The sequence below is a fragment of the Platichthys flesus genome, chromosome 3 (genome assembly GCF_949316205.1).
Source record: "Platichthys flesus chromosome 3, fPlaFle2.1, whole genome shotgun sequence".
NCBI classification, from domain to species: domain Eukaryota; kingdom Metazoa; phylum Chordata; class Actinopteri; order Pleuronectiformes; family Pleuronectidae; genus Platichthys; species Platichthys flesus.
This window is the reverse complement of record NC_084947.1, coordinates 7,277,115-7,290,957: the sequence shown is the minus strand read 5'-3', so window position 1 is coordinate 7,290,957 and position 13,843 is coordinate 7,277,115. Positions and strand designations below refer to the sequence as shown.

At 41.4% G+C, this 13,843-nt stretch overlaps 2 protein-coding genes across 3 annotated transcripts; one reads left to right on the top strand and one right to left on the bottom strand.

Annotated features, from left to right (window-relative positions):
* The first annotated feature begins 330 nt into the window (after nt 1-330).
* LOC133943264 (lymphocyte antigen 6G-like) lies at nt 331-1,995 on the top strand. Its single transcript, XM_062381863.1, has 3 exons — nt 331-468; nt 767-874; nt 1,021-1,995. The coding sequence occupies exons 1-3, from the start codon at nt 423-425 to the stop codon at nt 1,167-1,169; spliced, it is 303 nt and encodes a 100-aa protein (XP_062237847.1). The 5' UTR covers nt 331-422; the 3' UTR covers nt 1,170-1,995.
* Nucleotides 1,996-3,985: 1,990 nt separating this feature from the next.
* LOC133940208 (myogenesis-regulating glycosidase-like) lies at nt 3,986-12,902 on the bottom strand. 2 transcript variants are annotated; one of them, XM_062381625.1, is made up of 6 exons: nt 12,813-12,902; nt 10,462-10,916; nt 9,079-9,610; nt 7,764-8,568; nt 7,535-7,653; nt 3,986-6,820 (listed from the first exon to the last, which is right to left on the bottom strand). In XM_062381625.1, exons 2-6 carry the CDS (start codon nt 10,755-10,757, stop codon nt 6,473-6,475), a joined length of 2,100 nt encoding a protein of 699 aa, XP_062237609.1. In that variant the 5' UTR covers nt 10,758-10,916; nt 12,813-12,902; the 3' UTR covers nt 3,986-6,472. The 2 variants fall into 2 exon arrangements, with proteins under 2 accessions (XP_062237609.1, XP_062237610.1); XM_062381626.1 differs by lacking the exon at nt 12,813-12,902 and adding an exon at nt 12,616-12,797.
* Nucleotides 12,903-13,843: the final 941 nt, after the last annotated feature.

The window sequence follows — 13,843 nt, the reverse complement described above, 5'->3', positions numbered from 1 at the left end:
CCATACAGCAGACTCACTTCCACCAGATGTTCACAAGGTGGCAGCATTAGGTAAAGTAACATTTCTATGAATAACTGAAATTAATGAGTGTTTTAGATTACAGCTGCTCAGATGTATTATTGGCAGAGTTGAGAGAAAACTGCTGTGAGAAAAAAAATCATTTAATATAACAGAAATCTTTAATATTACCAATGTGTCATAATTTCATGTATTTGTATAAAAACATCAAGTTACCAAAGGGGAAGTTTCATATATAACAGGTTTTTTTTTTATAAAGTGTTTACTTGTGATGAAATGTCACGTCTGTGAGTTTTGGAAGAAGACCAAGTAGTGGGACTATAAAAAGGGAGGAGTTCACATCTCCTCCACAGATCTCGCTCCTCACAGGGTTGATTAAAAGTCAGTTTTTCTCCGTGTTCACGATGCGTCTTTGTGCAGCTCTGATCCTGTGTGTGATTCTGTCCACAGGTAAGAAGAGTGTGTGTTTGTGTCTCTATTCTACGCTTTAAATACACAAAGAGATGAAGGTCACTAAGGAGCAAATGTTTTCTTTCATTTTTCTCTTCAAATTCTCTTAGATGAACATTTTTGGGGCTGTAGTTGCAAAGCACATATTTGATTGTCTTTTACTGGATGAAGCCAGTGTGTGTGTGGGAACATTTAAAAATCTGTTTAAACTGATGTTTTTTTTTTTTTTATTAGTAGTTGTAAATTATAGTATTTTAAAACACTAAGTGACAGTATTCTGTCTTTCTGCTGCTTCCAGCATGGGGATTGAAATGCTACACATGTGTTACTGCTGATCCTCGAGCATGCACACATATGACAACCTGTCCTGCAATCCTGGACCAATGTTTCTCCCAGAATTTGACTGGTAAGATGCACAAACAAATCCTGAAGTATCGGTGTGTAATATCGAGCAAGTCCACCAGACGGGAGCTGATGCACAGTGTCGCTCGTCTGAATGCTTGCTCTCTCTCTCTCGTGTTGAAACTGAGGTTCTTTAATCGTGTCTTGCAGGTATCATCAATAAGGGTTGTCGAAAAACTGTTAACTGTGTAAGACCCGTATCTTGCTGTGGAGAGGACTTGTGTAACAGTGTCGTGCCCACTGGTCCCAGGGTCACCCTCCTGCTGGTGTCCTCAGCCATCACCTCACTCTTTCTCTGACGCTCTGGAGCCTGCGCTGAGAATGTTTCACTTTCCCTTATCGCCTTTTTGGAAAATTTAGAACAACAATATATTAAACCTAAAGAGTTATGGAATGCGACAACAATATTATGGACTGTTAATTTGCTAATTTCCTCAGGTCCTACTCTACTATTTCAGCAAAAACTAGCTTTGATTTCAAACCCTACAGACACATCGTATGAGCAATCATAAGATAATCAATACATTATATTATTTACTAGTTGACTCTAAGGATTATTGAAACCTGAAAAAAACAATATTTGAGACTTGCTTGTTTCATGTTCAGATAAAGATAAGCTGGTCCCAATGTATCAAAATTTGATATGTTTTATTATTTGTGGTTTAATTTCAAACTGCCAATTTAGCACTGTGTCTTTTTTAAGTAACAATATGATACATAGATAATGAATCATATTTCAGGAGAGTGGCGAGTGTTATTTCCTGTTTGCATATACCGGGTGTAAAACTAAATGTATCATGTATTGAACAACTTTTGAATTCAAGCTTGTGATCAACAATAGTCGATAGCGAGTCAAGGGGCTAAAACAAGGGGCTAAATATAAGCAGGAGATTGGGAGAAATACTTCAATTCTGTGATCGGCAATGTACAGAGGACTGCAACATCATCATGGCTGGAAACCCCCCAACAGGGCCCCAGTTCAGTCAAATACTTCATAACTTCGGCTGAAGACTTAATGAGTGTGTATTTTGTGCTGAGGATTTGGGGGGGGAGCTTTAACTTTAATAGTATTATTTCTGTGTTTGCGATTTGTTCATAATTTCGATAATAAAAGAGTTGTGTGAAGATTGGAGTTATGTCGTTTGGTTTCATGTGTTTCTTCTTCTTTTTTTTTTGGGGGGGGGGGGGGGGGGGGTTCAGTTCCCTTTGCCCGGGGCCCCCAAAGTTCTTCAAACACTCTTGCACATTAGGTGTTGGTTGTTGCAGTATTTACCAAACAGGTCCATCTTTGCTAAAATGCTCATTCAATGCTAATTGAATAATAATTTTGACAAGTAAATAAACTGCCTCGTTTCCTGGTATTTGTCTTTGTGTCATCTCTTTACACAGGCTCTGCCCTCAAAGGTCAGTCAGGTCAAACTTAATGTGAGTCAAAGTTGCCGTCGTGGTAGTTAACTGATCAGCCAATATTAATATTTGCTTTACAAGAGGTGATGAACCACCACCAGTTGCCCAGTGTCGGGTTCTGAGAGGCTGCCAACATCCACCCCCCCATCATGCCCCTGCAACACTGATCACTAACATGCACTCATGTTGGCGTCGTTGCATATTTTTGGCCAAGAAGTGAAAGTGAGTCTCCACCCTCCATGCATCAGCAGTCACCTTCCTGCCCCGTCCTTATCACAGAGTACCACACATCTCAGCTGTACAGCACCAGCAAATACAAAAATTGTACCCACTATTTACATAAAGTGAAGTTTTGGCTTTACACTTTTCTGTCTATGTCCGTACTATTCATGCTTCCTCTCTATATTCTCCTAATACTACGAAAAAAGTTAACATGACAGGAAATAAGTAACTATAACAGAGAAAACTACAGAGTTGTATTATAATATACTTTATATGTAATGTATAAATATAATATATAATGTATAATAATTCACTCTATACATTGTATTTTTGAGGTTTTCTCGACTAAACGTTGGTTCAAATATGTGTTTGTGTTTTTGTCTTCAAAAGTGAAGGGAGAGGCTTCACATTCCTCTGATGATGAGCTGTTTCCGATCCACAAGCCAAACACGTGTGATTTGGAAATGAGAAGAGTATCTAGTTTCTAATCTAGTGTCCGATGCTTTTCAACATTCATGGATTCTGGCTTTTTCAATAACTGTATGTTCCAAGCATGTCAGACAGAAAATGTTACGCAAATAATTTTATGCACATCGCTTGAATAGTTGAAATCAGCACCGACAGTTATGGGGTGTGTCATAGTTTTAAATCAAGCTGATTTTTTTTTTATTTGTGGTGGCTGACGGCTTAGATATGGTTGGGAGGGGCAGTGGGGTGAACACTGCTGATAGTCAGAGGCAGAACAGTCAGTTTAATGCTCAGCAAATATGTATGAACATCATGGGAGACTGGATACTGAATGCAGACTCAAGGGCACTGTTATTGTAAATCATCAGGACCTAAGTCAAGTGGAGTGGAATTCCATCGTGAAGTGAGAGGTGCGCGGGAGGGAGGAAGTGAATGACTGCATGGAAACAAATAAAATCACTGCATGTAAGGAGCAGTTGAGCAGCTGTTTTAGAGCCTGTAGTGTATAGTAGTATAGTATATTATGGGTTTGGGGGGGTGTTAGTGTGTAAAAGTCCAAATTAAATCATGAATAGTAAAAATAATTTAGTATCAGGGAATTTGGGGTGATGCCTGCTAACCGGCAGCCTGACACTTTCAACTTTTTGAATTACATGAATCAATCAATTCCATGTTATTTGTATAAAGCCAATTTTCAAAATCAACAATTTGCCTCATGGGGTAAAAAATGTAAATAAGCAGAATTATTATATACACCTTCTCTGTAGTGGATGGTGAAAGTGTAAATGTCATTTATTGTATCACTGCATGTTTATAAGGACGTTTTTGATGGATGAATTATACAAGACAAAATATGGTATCAGGAAAAAACTAATTAAAAGAAAATAAAATATTTGTATGTTTTGTTTATATGTTGAAAGAGCCGTCCATGTGCAAGGCTTTTCTGTGACTCAGAATAAAATTTTCTTCAAAGCATAAACATTTTTACTAGGTAAAAATTTGTTCAATGAAACAAAACCATCGTCCAAGGAGTCGTTTTATTCCTCGAGCTCTGCGTTTCACATCAGGATTTACAGCCAAAACTGATTTGTTATGAAAGACGGAACAGGACGTGACACAATAATAACACCATAGTTTATGGTTATTACAACACAATGTCGTCCTCTTGGCTTAATGCTTTCGGTTACTTTAACACACTCAAAGACAAACAAGGATTTGGTTTCATCTGGATCAGGGACGAAGCTGGATGAATTTGCAGAATAACTTATTTCTTCATGTTTCTTTTTACAAGTGCAAATAAAAGAAAAATCAGGCGGTGTGGTGCACAGTAGGGTCCTAGCACACTGAGAATCCAACAGTCCACATGTGAATACAATCTGAAGATAAAACAAGTACCGTGGGAATCGCACAGTTGCTTGACACGGATGCATTCATTGAACAATCAAATGTTGAAATGGAACGTAATGTTGTTGTCATGTGGAAACATCGGACTTCCGTTTTGTGATGTACTTTAGGCCAACGCATTTATTGGACCCTTTTAGAACCCATTTCAAAAGATACTTAAAATCTTTTTGTTTTCTCTGGCGTCTAATTTCATAAGGTAGCACGTTATCTTTCATAGCTGCACAAAACATTAACCCGACCACTTGAGTGACGGTGGTAACACATGGATGGATTTCCCATCTCCAACTTATCATTCATTTAACTTTCCAAATCCCTTTAAATGATGCTTATCGGTGCATATCGACCTTTCACATTAGTCACATGTGAAACATTGTGGTATCGTCTTACAGAAGTTAAATTAGTCTCTATAAATGTCTCCCACAAACACATCAGACTGATGTTAATCAAAGTTTTGCATTTACTGATGTTGCTGTGTATGAGCTTTGAATATTTTTGACGTTGGCTCCACCTTGTGGTTGGAACAAGGATGGAAGAAACCCACAAAGCATCAGGACTGTCATCAAACAAAAACAATAAAAAACACATGAAGCGTGCTGTAGTCCCATCACATTTATATAGTTAGTAAGTTTAACATTTAAAACCAGTGCTGACTCCATCTTATATGGTAGAATTATTTTCAAGAACAGCTATTAGATGACTTAACCAGTTGTGTGCTTTACTCTAATAATCACTGTGTAAGCTAAGAAGGACAAACATTATATTCATATGGCAGATATCTCATTCACAGTGTCACTACTTAAAAACATAAAGGTGCAGTGCATCAGCATATCACTGTGTGCTGAAGTGTGTGATTTGTTTCCTCATTGGTTCTGTGTGCGACGGCCGGCATATTCAAATTCAGCTGATAAGGCAAATTAAAGTCGCAAGGCAGACGTGGACGGCACAAGAAAATATCGCATCTTTGAGAACAATACTTGTTTTACAAGGCAAACCAGTAGCAGTTGAATATGAATCAGTTTCTTGCTGCGGATCAACAAAGTTAATTCATATTAAAACAAACCTTTAAAATTCTCTTTAAAATCTACCCTGAGCTATAAAAATTGATGAAAAGCATGAACCAGTAGTTTTTTTTAGATTTGGCACTGAAACGACAGATTGGCACAACAGGTCAGGGACTGATGACGTAAAAACAAACCTCTGTAACCCCGCATTTAAATACAGAAACACATTAATTGTTAAATGATTGTTAAATGCAAATTTATAAGTTATATGAATAATTTTAACTAAAGTTAAATAGTGCATGTTAGCTTAACAGGCAGTACCCGTAAAATCAAAATACAGCAGTTTCCATGGTGACACAAGTTTAGGCATCTGTCCAACTCCAGTGCGTTTTTAAAACCAATTCAGTGAAAAACCTGTCGAAGCATAATTAAGAAATAAAATTCACAGAGAACAAGATAAACCCAATGTTTACCCTAAAACAAATACTTATTTAGTCATGTGACTCAGGCTGTGAAGGACAGACTGTTATCTAGGTGTCCTTCAGGTGGAAGACTGCTGTCTGGTTGATGGTACAATCTAAGATCGGTTTTATTATTGGTTGTGCAAGGCACATAACGATGAGGATCAGCTTAAGGATGGAACGAGAGAATCAGAAGTGAAAGATGTTTCTGTTTCTCTAATCCGCAGACAGAAGTCCAGATAAAGAGCAGGGGGCCTTGTTTAAAACAGTAGTTAGGATACATACTAATCTTGTATGTGCGCACAAAGGCCGAAAATGGCGTACGCAAAATAATATTCAGATTTATATAACTGTGCACATGCACAACTGACGTTTGCTCGAAAAGTGGCGTACACACAAAATAGGCTCTGAAAGATGCGTACGCGATGGTTATTAACAAGGCCCCAGGTCGGAGAAGACATGAAGTTAATCGTTAACAAAAAACTCTCTGCTGTGGAAACAGATCCCAGGTAGTCTTTTCCCTTTTGAAAATCAACATTTTTGACTATTTCCTGGCATATGTGCACACAAAAGAATGTAGATGATCATACAAAATGCATGTGCGTTTATGAGTTTATGTGTCTTTCATGTTTAACGTCTTCAGTGAACCCATGTAAAGAAAGCTACCTCATCCAGGTCCACAGGGTAGTCAGTGAGGTGAATGGGGCCTTTATCAAAATGTTCCCCCTTGTAGCTTCTCCAGCGTCCTGCTGGCAGATAGATGTCCCTCTCCTGCTTGCCTGGCTCCAACACCGGAGCCACCATCAGGTCATCCCCGATGAGAAACTGGGAGTCGATCTTATAGGCTGCCTCGTCATTAGTGGCGATCCACCAAAGAGGTCTTATGATCGGGTCTCCTGTGTCGAGAACCTCACCTGCCAGTTCCAGAACCCTTGGTGCCACCAGAGTCTCGTGGAGCTCCGTGAACTTCTGCGCTATCCGAACCACCTGACGATGAACACACAAAAATACAGAGTCGGCCTCACAATGGATGCATGTCCACAAACAGACAGTGTAGCATGATTGCTGGTTAAAACACAGAGCTTATTTTTGATTCCTCTCTGTCACAATGAAGACTTGAGTCTCTATTTAGATACATTAAATTTTTCAAGCAGATAATAATGTTCATTAACCAAAAAACACTCAAATAAAGCTGCTTTTTTAGACTTTAACTATACTATCATAATACAGACCTAATAGATATCATAAAAATACCCTTCTTGAAATTATACATGTAATTATTTATTATTTACCAATGTAAATAAGGTTTTGTAAAGTGCATCGCACCCTTGAATATGAACGTTTGTGCACAACCAAATTTTAGGTTTCAGAGGGGCAATGTATACAATGAATATAAATACTTTTTTTATGTTGTGAAAATGCAATAATGTAATGACATCACTTCCTATAGGACGCAGAGTTACCTCAAAAACTGCATTTTTAGGCGAACATGATGTCATTTCGTTTCTTTCATGCAGCTCATTCATAACGACTCTAATCACATGATGTCATACTGTGGGGAATCATTTTCTGTTCAAAATAGACACTCGCCTCTCTCGTCATATTATCTGCGTAGATATCTTGGATTTTAGCTTTCTGAGTTTAGCCCGAAGCCATTCTGTGTTTGTAGCCTCAGCCACGGGTGGAACCACCATAACTCACCTCATTGTCATAGGCCCAGGGTGGTATAGAGAACTGCATGGCAGGCATAAAAGCTGACAGCTCCAGCCACCGGATGTACAGCTCTCTGTCTGGCAGATCCTGTTTGCCATCTGAACCACCTAAAATAAAACACAGGTGTCAGACAGTAGACTAAAGCCACAAAAACAGGAACACCGCCAACGTCTATCTCTACAACTCACTGTAGCCATATGTGATGGGAGTGCCATACCTGTGGTGCGATTGGGGTATGCGTTTCCTCCGATCATATCAGGTAAGACAAACTGGTAGCCCAGAATGCTAATTGTCAGTACAGTTGGGATGATGGACTTGAGACCGAGCTCGTAGCCCCACACGGAGTCTCTGTCAATGATCCTGAAGAAGCAGGAGATGTTCTGACTCTGGTAACCCACCCTCAGCTCGGCGCGCTCACTGAAGGGGATGGCCATCTCTGTGTAGCGACGGGTGAAGGTGGAGGGATCAGAGAGTGGGACCAGGGTGCTAAACTGCTGGGGGAGGTAGCTTGTCTCTCCTGCATCGAACTTGAAGGAGGTCACGTCGTAGTGGGTTTTAAGCATGCGTAGATTAGACAAGTACCAGTCACGAGCTTCTGGATTTGTAAAGTCCAAGATTCCACCGATGCCGTTCCACCAGCGTACCAGAGCCGGCAGCTCGCCGTTCGGCTCCCGGACAAACAGCCCCTTCTCCACAGCAACACCGAAGTTAATGGAGTCATAGTTGATGAAAGGATGTGTCCAGAGCGACACCTCAAACCCGTCCTCTCTCAGCTTCTCAAACATACCGCTGGCATTGGGGAACTTCTGCGGGTCAAAGTCAAACTCTCCATAGTCGGCAGTGTAGCGGTCGTCCAGTTCCAGATGGGAGCAGTTGAAGCCGTAATTGGTGATGTCAGAGGCGTAGCTCAGCAGCTTCTCCTGAGTTACAGATGTTTTGTGGAGAGCCCATGTGGACCACACTGGATGTTTGAACACTTCAGTAGATGGGACCTTGATAGGCTTTGGGAAATAGCGACGCACCTGTGCACAACACAAGCATAAAGAGCAGACAGTTACTACAGAAGCATCGATGTCTGCACAATTTGGTTTTTCATCATGCAAGAATGCAGGGATGTTTGTCCCACATTTGCATTCGGTTTATTTGGATTAAAGGAATACTCTTCCTTCAGCATAATGACTGCAAATCAAGGAAATACCAAGCCTACATTTCCAGCTAAAATATAGTCGAACACATCAGTCCTGTATCGTACAACCACTAGTGGTTCTCCTAAAAAAAAAATCTCCTAAAAAAGGCATGTTATGTTATTTTGGAATTTTCTCAGAAGGGAGGATTCCAAATTTGGCCTTACTATGTAAATGTACCATAATCTGTCTAAAAAGCAGCAACACATGCCATACGAGCATCTCGGTGAAGTCAAGTGTAAATGTACCAATTTCCACCTGCTCCAAAATATGTAGAGTAATATAATAACAACAGATAACTTTTAAATCTTTCTGTAAAAACTAAATAAGCAGTAAGTGTATACTCACCATGTATTTGTGAATAGATGTAACATCTGACCCCACACACACTCTATAGCTGAGTTCAGGTAAGGCTTGCTTTCCCTCTGCTGGTTTGAAGGGAGAGTCCTGGTACCGGGCCTGGAACCTGAGCATGCTGTCCTTCTCTGACCAGCCCAAATGAAATGGCACTGAGTCATTGATCTTGATCGCAGTTGCATTCGACGACAGCCAATAGCGTTCTAGGATTCCCCCAAAGGCGTTCCGATTGGAGTAGACATCACTGGTGATGAAAGGCAGCGGATCCTCCTCCCCCTGGAACCTGATAGGCCAGTACTGCGTGGCCATCTCTGCCCCGCCGTACCAATGGGAATCATTATAGGCCATGGCGTGCTCCACCAAACGCTTTTCTTGAAGCTCCTCCCAGCGGACGCGGTAACACATCACTGTGTCCTTTAGCTGCACTGTCTCAATAAAGAAGTTGAGTTTGCCAGAATCGGATTGAGTGCAGCTCAAAATATTTTTCTCCTTCGAGCAGGAGTCCAGATCCAGGGTGCCGGACCTACCGAGGTGTGTGGACAGACAAAAGGACCTGGTTAAGCCTGGTTGGGGAGTGAGGTCACACGTCTGTATGGCTAAGAAGTCAAGCTAGCAAAAATGTCTGAGAGTATTCAAATACCACAAGAGAAAATAAATCATAACACAAAATATCTAATGCTCTATTTAATAACTATATTCCTGTGCAAATCCAGGGACTGTGCGATTACTATTTCGGTCAATGAGAGCTCCCTGCTGATAGAGGACGTGACTAAATCAGTCTTCCCTAAGGGTGTAATCATGTGTCTGCCTCGTCTGGCTTTCCATTATCCAGCCACACATTGCACACCAGCAGCCTTTTAGCACGGCTCAGCACACAAAGAGGAACAACTGTGACAGGGGGCATTGTTAGTCAAGATGTACTGGTCCTAGTTACACCAGGGGAGGTGTTACTTACAAGAGAGAAGTAGGTCGTATAACATTGCACGGAAGTTGCTGTTTTTCTGGTGACTTTGTGTTTAGTTTGCTCTAATACAGACGATGCATTTTACTTAAACAAACATAGCATATTCCTGGCTTACTGGTAGAATTGAAATGACTAGCCTATTGTAATGATTTTGATAATCAATCTATTTGCGTCACTTTCCAAGAGGAAATGCCTAAGATTCACCCATCCTTCGCCAGTGCCAGTTTCTCAAAAGTGGATGTTTTCTTTTTTATTTTACTGTAAATAGTTTTGGACTAATGATTGGACAAATTTAGCTATTTAAATGAGTCACATGGGGTATTTATCACAATCTTTCAGAGAATTTAATCAAACAATAAAGACATTGCACAGCAGATAGATCCACATTGAATATTGAACAGTGAACCCACCTGAAGGTCATGGTGAAGATGACAGCCCCTCCATCGTTACGAATGATGAAACCGTCCTTGTTGAGGTCCAATAACTCTGTCTTCAACAGCTGGGCTTTACGGAGAGACGCAGAGTAGTAGCACCAAGCAACCACAGCAGCCAGCACCAGAGCACAGCCCAACATCCCCGCCAACACCAGGGGCCGGCTCTCATTAGCCCTCATCTTCCTTCTTGATGCCCCACTCATCTGGGGCTCCCCCGGGGCCACCGGGACAATCTCATACATACTGAAGATGGGAGGCATAGAGGTGGGCATCTTGGGTTTGGACAGGAAGGAGCCGGGGTGAAGAACTCAAGGTCAGCGCTGGTGAAAATGTCTGGAATATATCTTCACATTGGCAGGTGAAAATAAGACGTCTACCAGCTGATCTTTAGCCAAGTCACCGTTTCTGAATGTCGGCCGATCTGTCCGGAGCTGCAAGACAGACAGATGCAGACAGAGGTTAACCTTTAGTATGAGCGGCGGCACAATGTGTAAAAGAACAAGGAACAGGCCACTTCACATATATATAGATCAACCAAGAGGTTGATGTTGACAATCCAGTTCTCATCACCGCAGAGAGTCTAAGGGAAGTGCAGTTATAAATAGGTTTGGAGCTGCTTGACATCATGATTACACACATTTATTATTCCCCTGCTGTTTGGCCCTATACCCGTAACAAATTTCAATAATCCAGTCAAACTGCACCATATGAAAAAAAAATCACTAGAATTGTGGTCAGTGCTGCTGTATATGGACCATCACTACACTGGCGTATACTAGTGCAGCTTCATGTTACTGTATTGAATGCATTCAATAGTACTTGCCCTGCAGCATAATGCAGCAGCAGAAGCAGCAGCCGCGTCCAGCAGAGAAACAGCAGAGCAGTTTTAAACAGCAGTTAGCCAGGCTCTGTAGCCACACACCCACCGATGATAACAGAACCAATGAAACCATAAAAACAGGCTATGAGGAGAGAAAGTCCAGACACCGTGTCAGCATGATTCAATCACATGCATCTCTCGGATAAGAGCAGCTTGGACGTGACTAAATGATATTCATCAGTCGCAGCCCTCAAATAACTGTGCTGCAGCAAGCCTACAGTTTGCAGGCTGGTTATCCGGCCCACAGGTGTCATTATGTCCCAGCTCCACATGCTTATTTAGTTCTGATGAAGGTTTGTGACAACGCACAGGGAGGGAAGGAAACCTTGCAAAATACACACCCTGCAAGTAACGGCTAAGTTACCTCAGCATCTGTTAGCACAACACCCTGAACCTATCTATACGGTTATATTCAAAGCTGCACCATGTTGTTAATATGATCAATCTGTTTTTACAGTCATGGATTTAGTATCACATGCTGAACTTAACCCTGCTTTCCTCATATTCCCAGTACCCAGTCCTACACTTACTGGTCCAGAGCTGCCTTTGTATCCTGGATCAATTCAAAACTTTAAAGGGAAATAAAGTGACTTTATAGAAAGTCTAACACTTCTGAGTTTCTCATTAATTATTAATATTTAAACAAACAAAAACACGCCTCAGCAAACTGCCTGTATGAGTAAACCTGCTTGGCAATAAAACCTGATTCTGATCTATGAGCAGAGAATAACAAACACATGACCACCAGCCAACCTTTACATCAAGTATGTGTTATACCTCAACACTGCAGGCATGAACAACATATCACTATTGATTATAAGTATATTGGGATTATTGTTGTTTTACTGATCAGCACTGTATTTTAATATCTTTAAACTATAATAGAACATTACAATGAAGTCATGGCGTTAAATAATAAGTAGTGAGGCGTTTTAAGTCTATGCAAGTCAACCCCTACACACAGAGCAGTATAAAAACACAGTGAAATACTAAAACACAACTAGTACGTGTGTTTTCTTAAAGAAAGCGAGCTCACACGCACGGACACGTCCCCTTCCTGTCATTGGGTGTTCACATTAGTTGCATATATCTCCACCTGAAACTAAACAAACTCGAACCACTTTACTGACTTTACTGGGTTGATCCCAGTGGAAACCAGCTGTGGCTCCGCGTGCACGTTCTTACATAACTTTCCACACAGGAGTCAGTGAGACCAAAAGGACCCGACGTGTCCGATAAAGGATCAATACCAGCTGCACTGGGCTGTTGTCGCCGTGTCGGGACGGTTGAGCCACTGGAACCGGTTGTGTGGAAATCAGCTGTGACGCGGGGACGACCGCGGTTCAAAGAGACATTTTCCTACACGTGCGACACGCGGACAAGTTGTAGAAACACGTCCACGCTCGAGTAAAGTGTCCGTGGCTCGTGAACACGGAGTTTTTCTCACCTCCGCATCTCGCTCCCGGAGGTCGGCGTGAGCTACAGCTGGAAGCGCAGGAGTCCACTGCGCATGCGCGGTGCAGTTCACCGCAACAGTGTCCCGCCCAACAACAAACCATCTCGAAGCGGATTGGTCCATATACAAGTCACTTGGCGCCCGATAGAGGGGCTTCTGGGAAATGTAGTGTAGGATCAGTGAATCTCTGTCCACAAACAGATTACTAATAATGTAGAAAAGTAGTTTTACTTTTACCTGTCAGCAGCTGAAATTTAAATCATTTAAAAATAAAAATGTTTTTTCTGATTTCAATTTGTTTGTTAAATTATTAATATCAATCATCGTGTGTGTGACCTTGCTACGTTTCAAGTTAGCACAGGGTCAACAGTAGGATGAAAGTGTTAGACCAGGACAAACAGGTCCTAGCTGAAAAAAAAACATGGTAGAAAAAGCTGACTATTTAAAAAATGAAAAGTTTAAAAATATAGAATTCTACAACTACATACATTCAGATGTGCAGTGCGACATTGCTACCTGTGTGGAGTGTGTGTGCATAATTTAGAATATGCTTGGTGTGTGTGTGTGGTGAGGGTGTGCAATCGACTCTGGATGCACAGAGCAGCAGATTCTGGGCAGACGAGGCTGTGCAGCCGAAAATCAACTGACATAACTGACACCAGTCATCAACTGGTCCTGACCCGCAGAGCTGAGGTGAACAGCACGTGTTACAGGGACAGCGATGTGGTTTCTGCCACTGGGCGACAGCAACGAGCTGCAACTGACACACAGAGAAGAGCCTTCAGAAAGCAGGGAGTCACTTCTTTCCTGGTTCATCTCCTTCATCACAACACGAGTGCAGATATATTCTTGTTATTGTTGTTCCATTAAATGTCAGTTAGCGATAGAAATAGGTAAAGTAGTTTGGCTCGTTATCGTAATTACTGGTTTTAGTGGTGGAGGAACTCATGGCTGAAATAATCTGTAGTGTTGCAGCATAGCTAGCTAGTATACTTGCAGAATTTTGCTAGTCAAATTATTAA

What these genes read in the sequence shown, in the direction of transcription:
- LOC133943264 (XM_062381863.1), top strand. Translation starts at nt 423, where the DNA reads ATGCGTCTTTGTGCAGCTCTGATCCTGTGTGTGATTCTGTCCACAG. An exon ending in GTGTGTGATTCTGTCCACAG is followed by an intron (nt 469 to 766) that starts GTAAGAAGAGTG and finishes TGCTGCTTCCAG; the next exon opens with CATGGGGATTGAAATGCTAC. An exon ending in TTTCTCCCAGAATTTGACTG is followed by an intron (nt 875 to 1,020) that starts GTAAGATGCACA and finishes CGTGTCTTGCAG; the next exon opens with GTATCATCAATAAGGGTTGT.
- LOC133940208 (XM_062381625.1), bottom strand. Translation starts at nt 10,757, where the DNA reads ATGCCCACCTCTATGCCTCCCATCTTCAGTATGTATGAGATTGTCCCG. An exon ending in ATCTTCACCATGACCTTCAG is followed by an intron (nt 9,611 to 10,461) that starts GTGGGTTCACTG and finishes ACACCTCGGTAG; the next exon opens with GTCCGGCACCCTGGATCTGG. An exon ending in CATCTATTCACAAATACATG is followed by an intron (nt 8,569 to 9,078) that starts GTGAGTATACAC and finishes TGTTGTGCACAG; the next exon opens with GTGCGTCGCTATTTCCCAAA.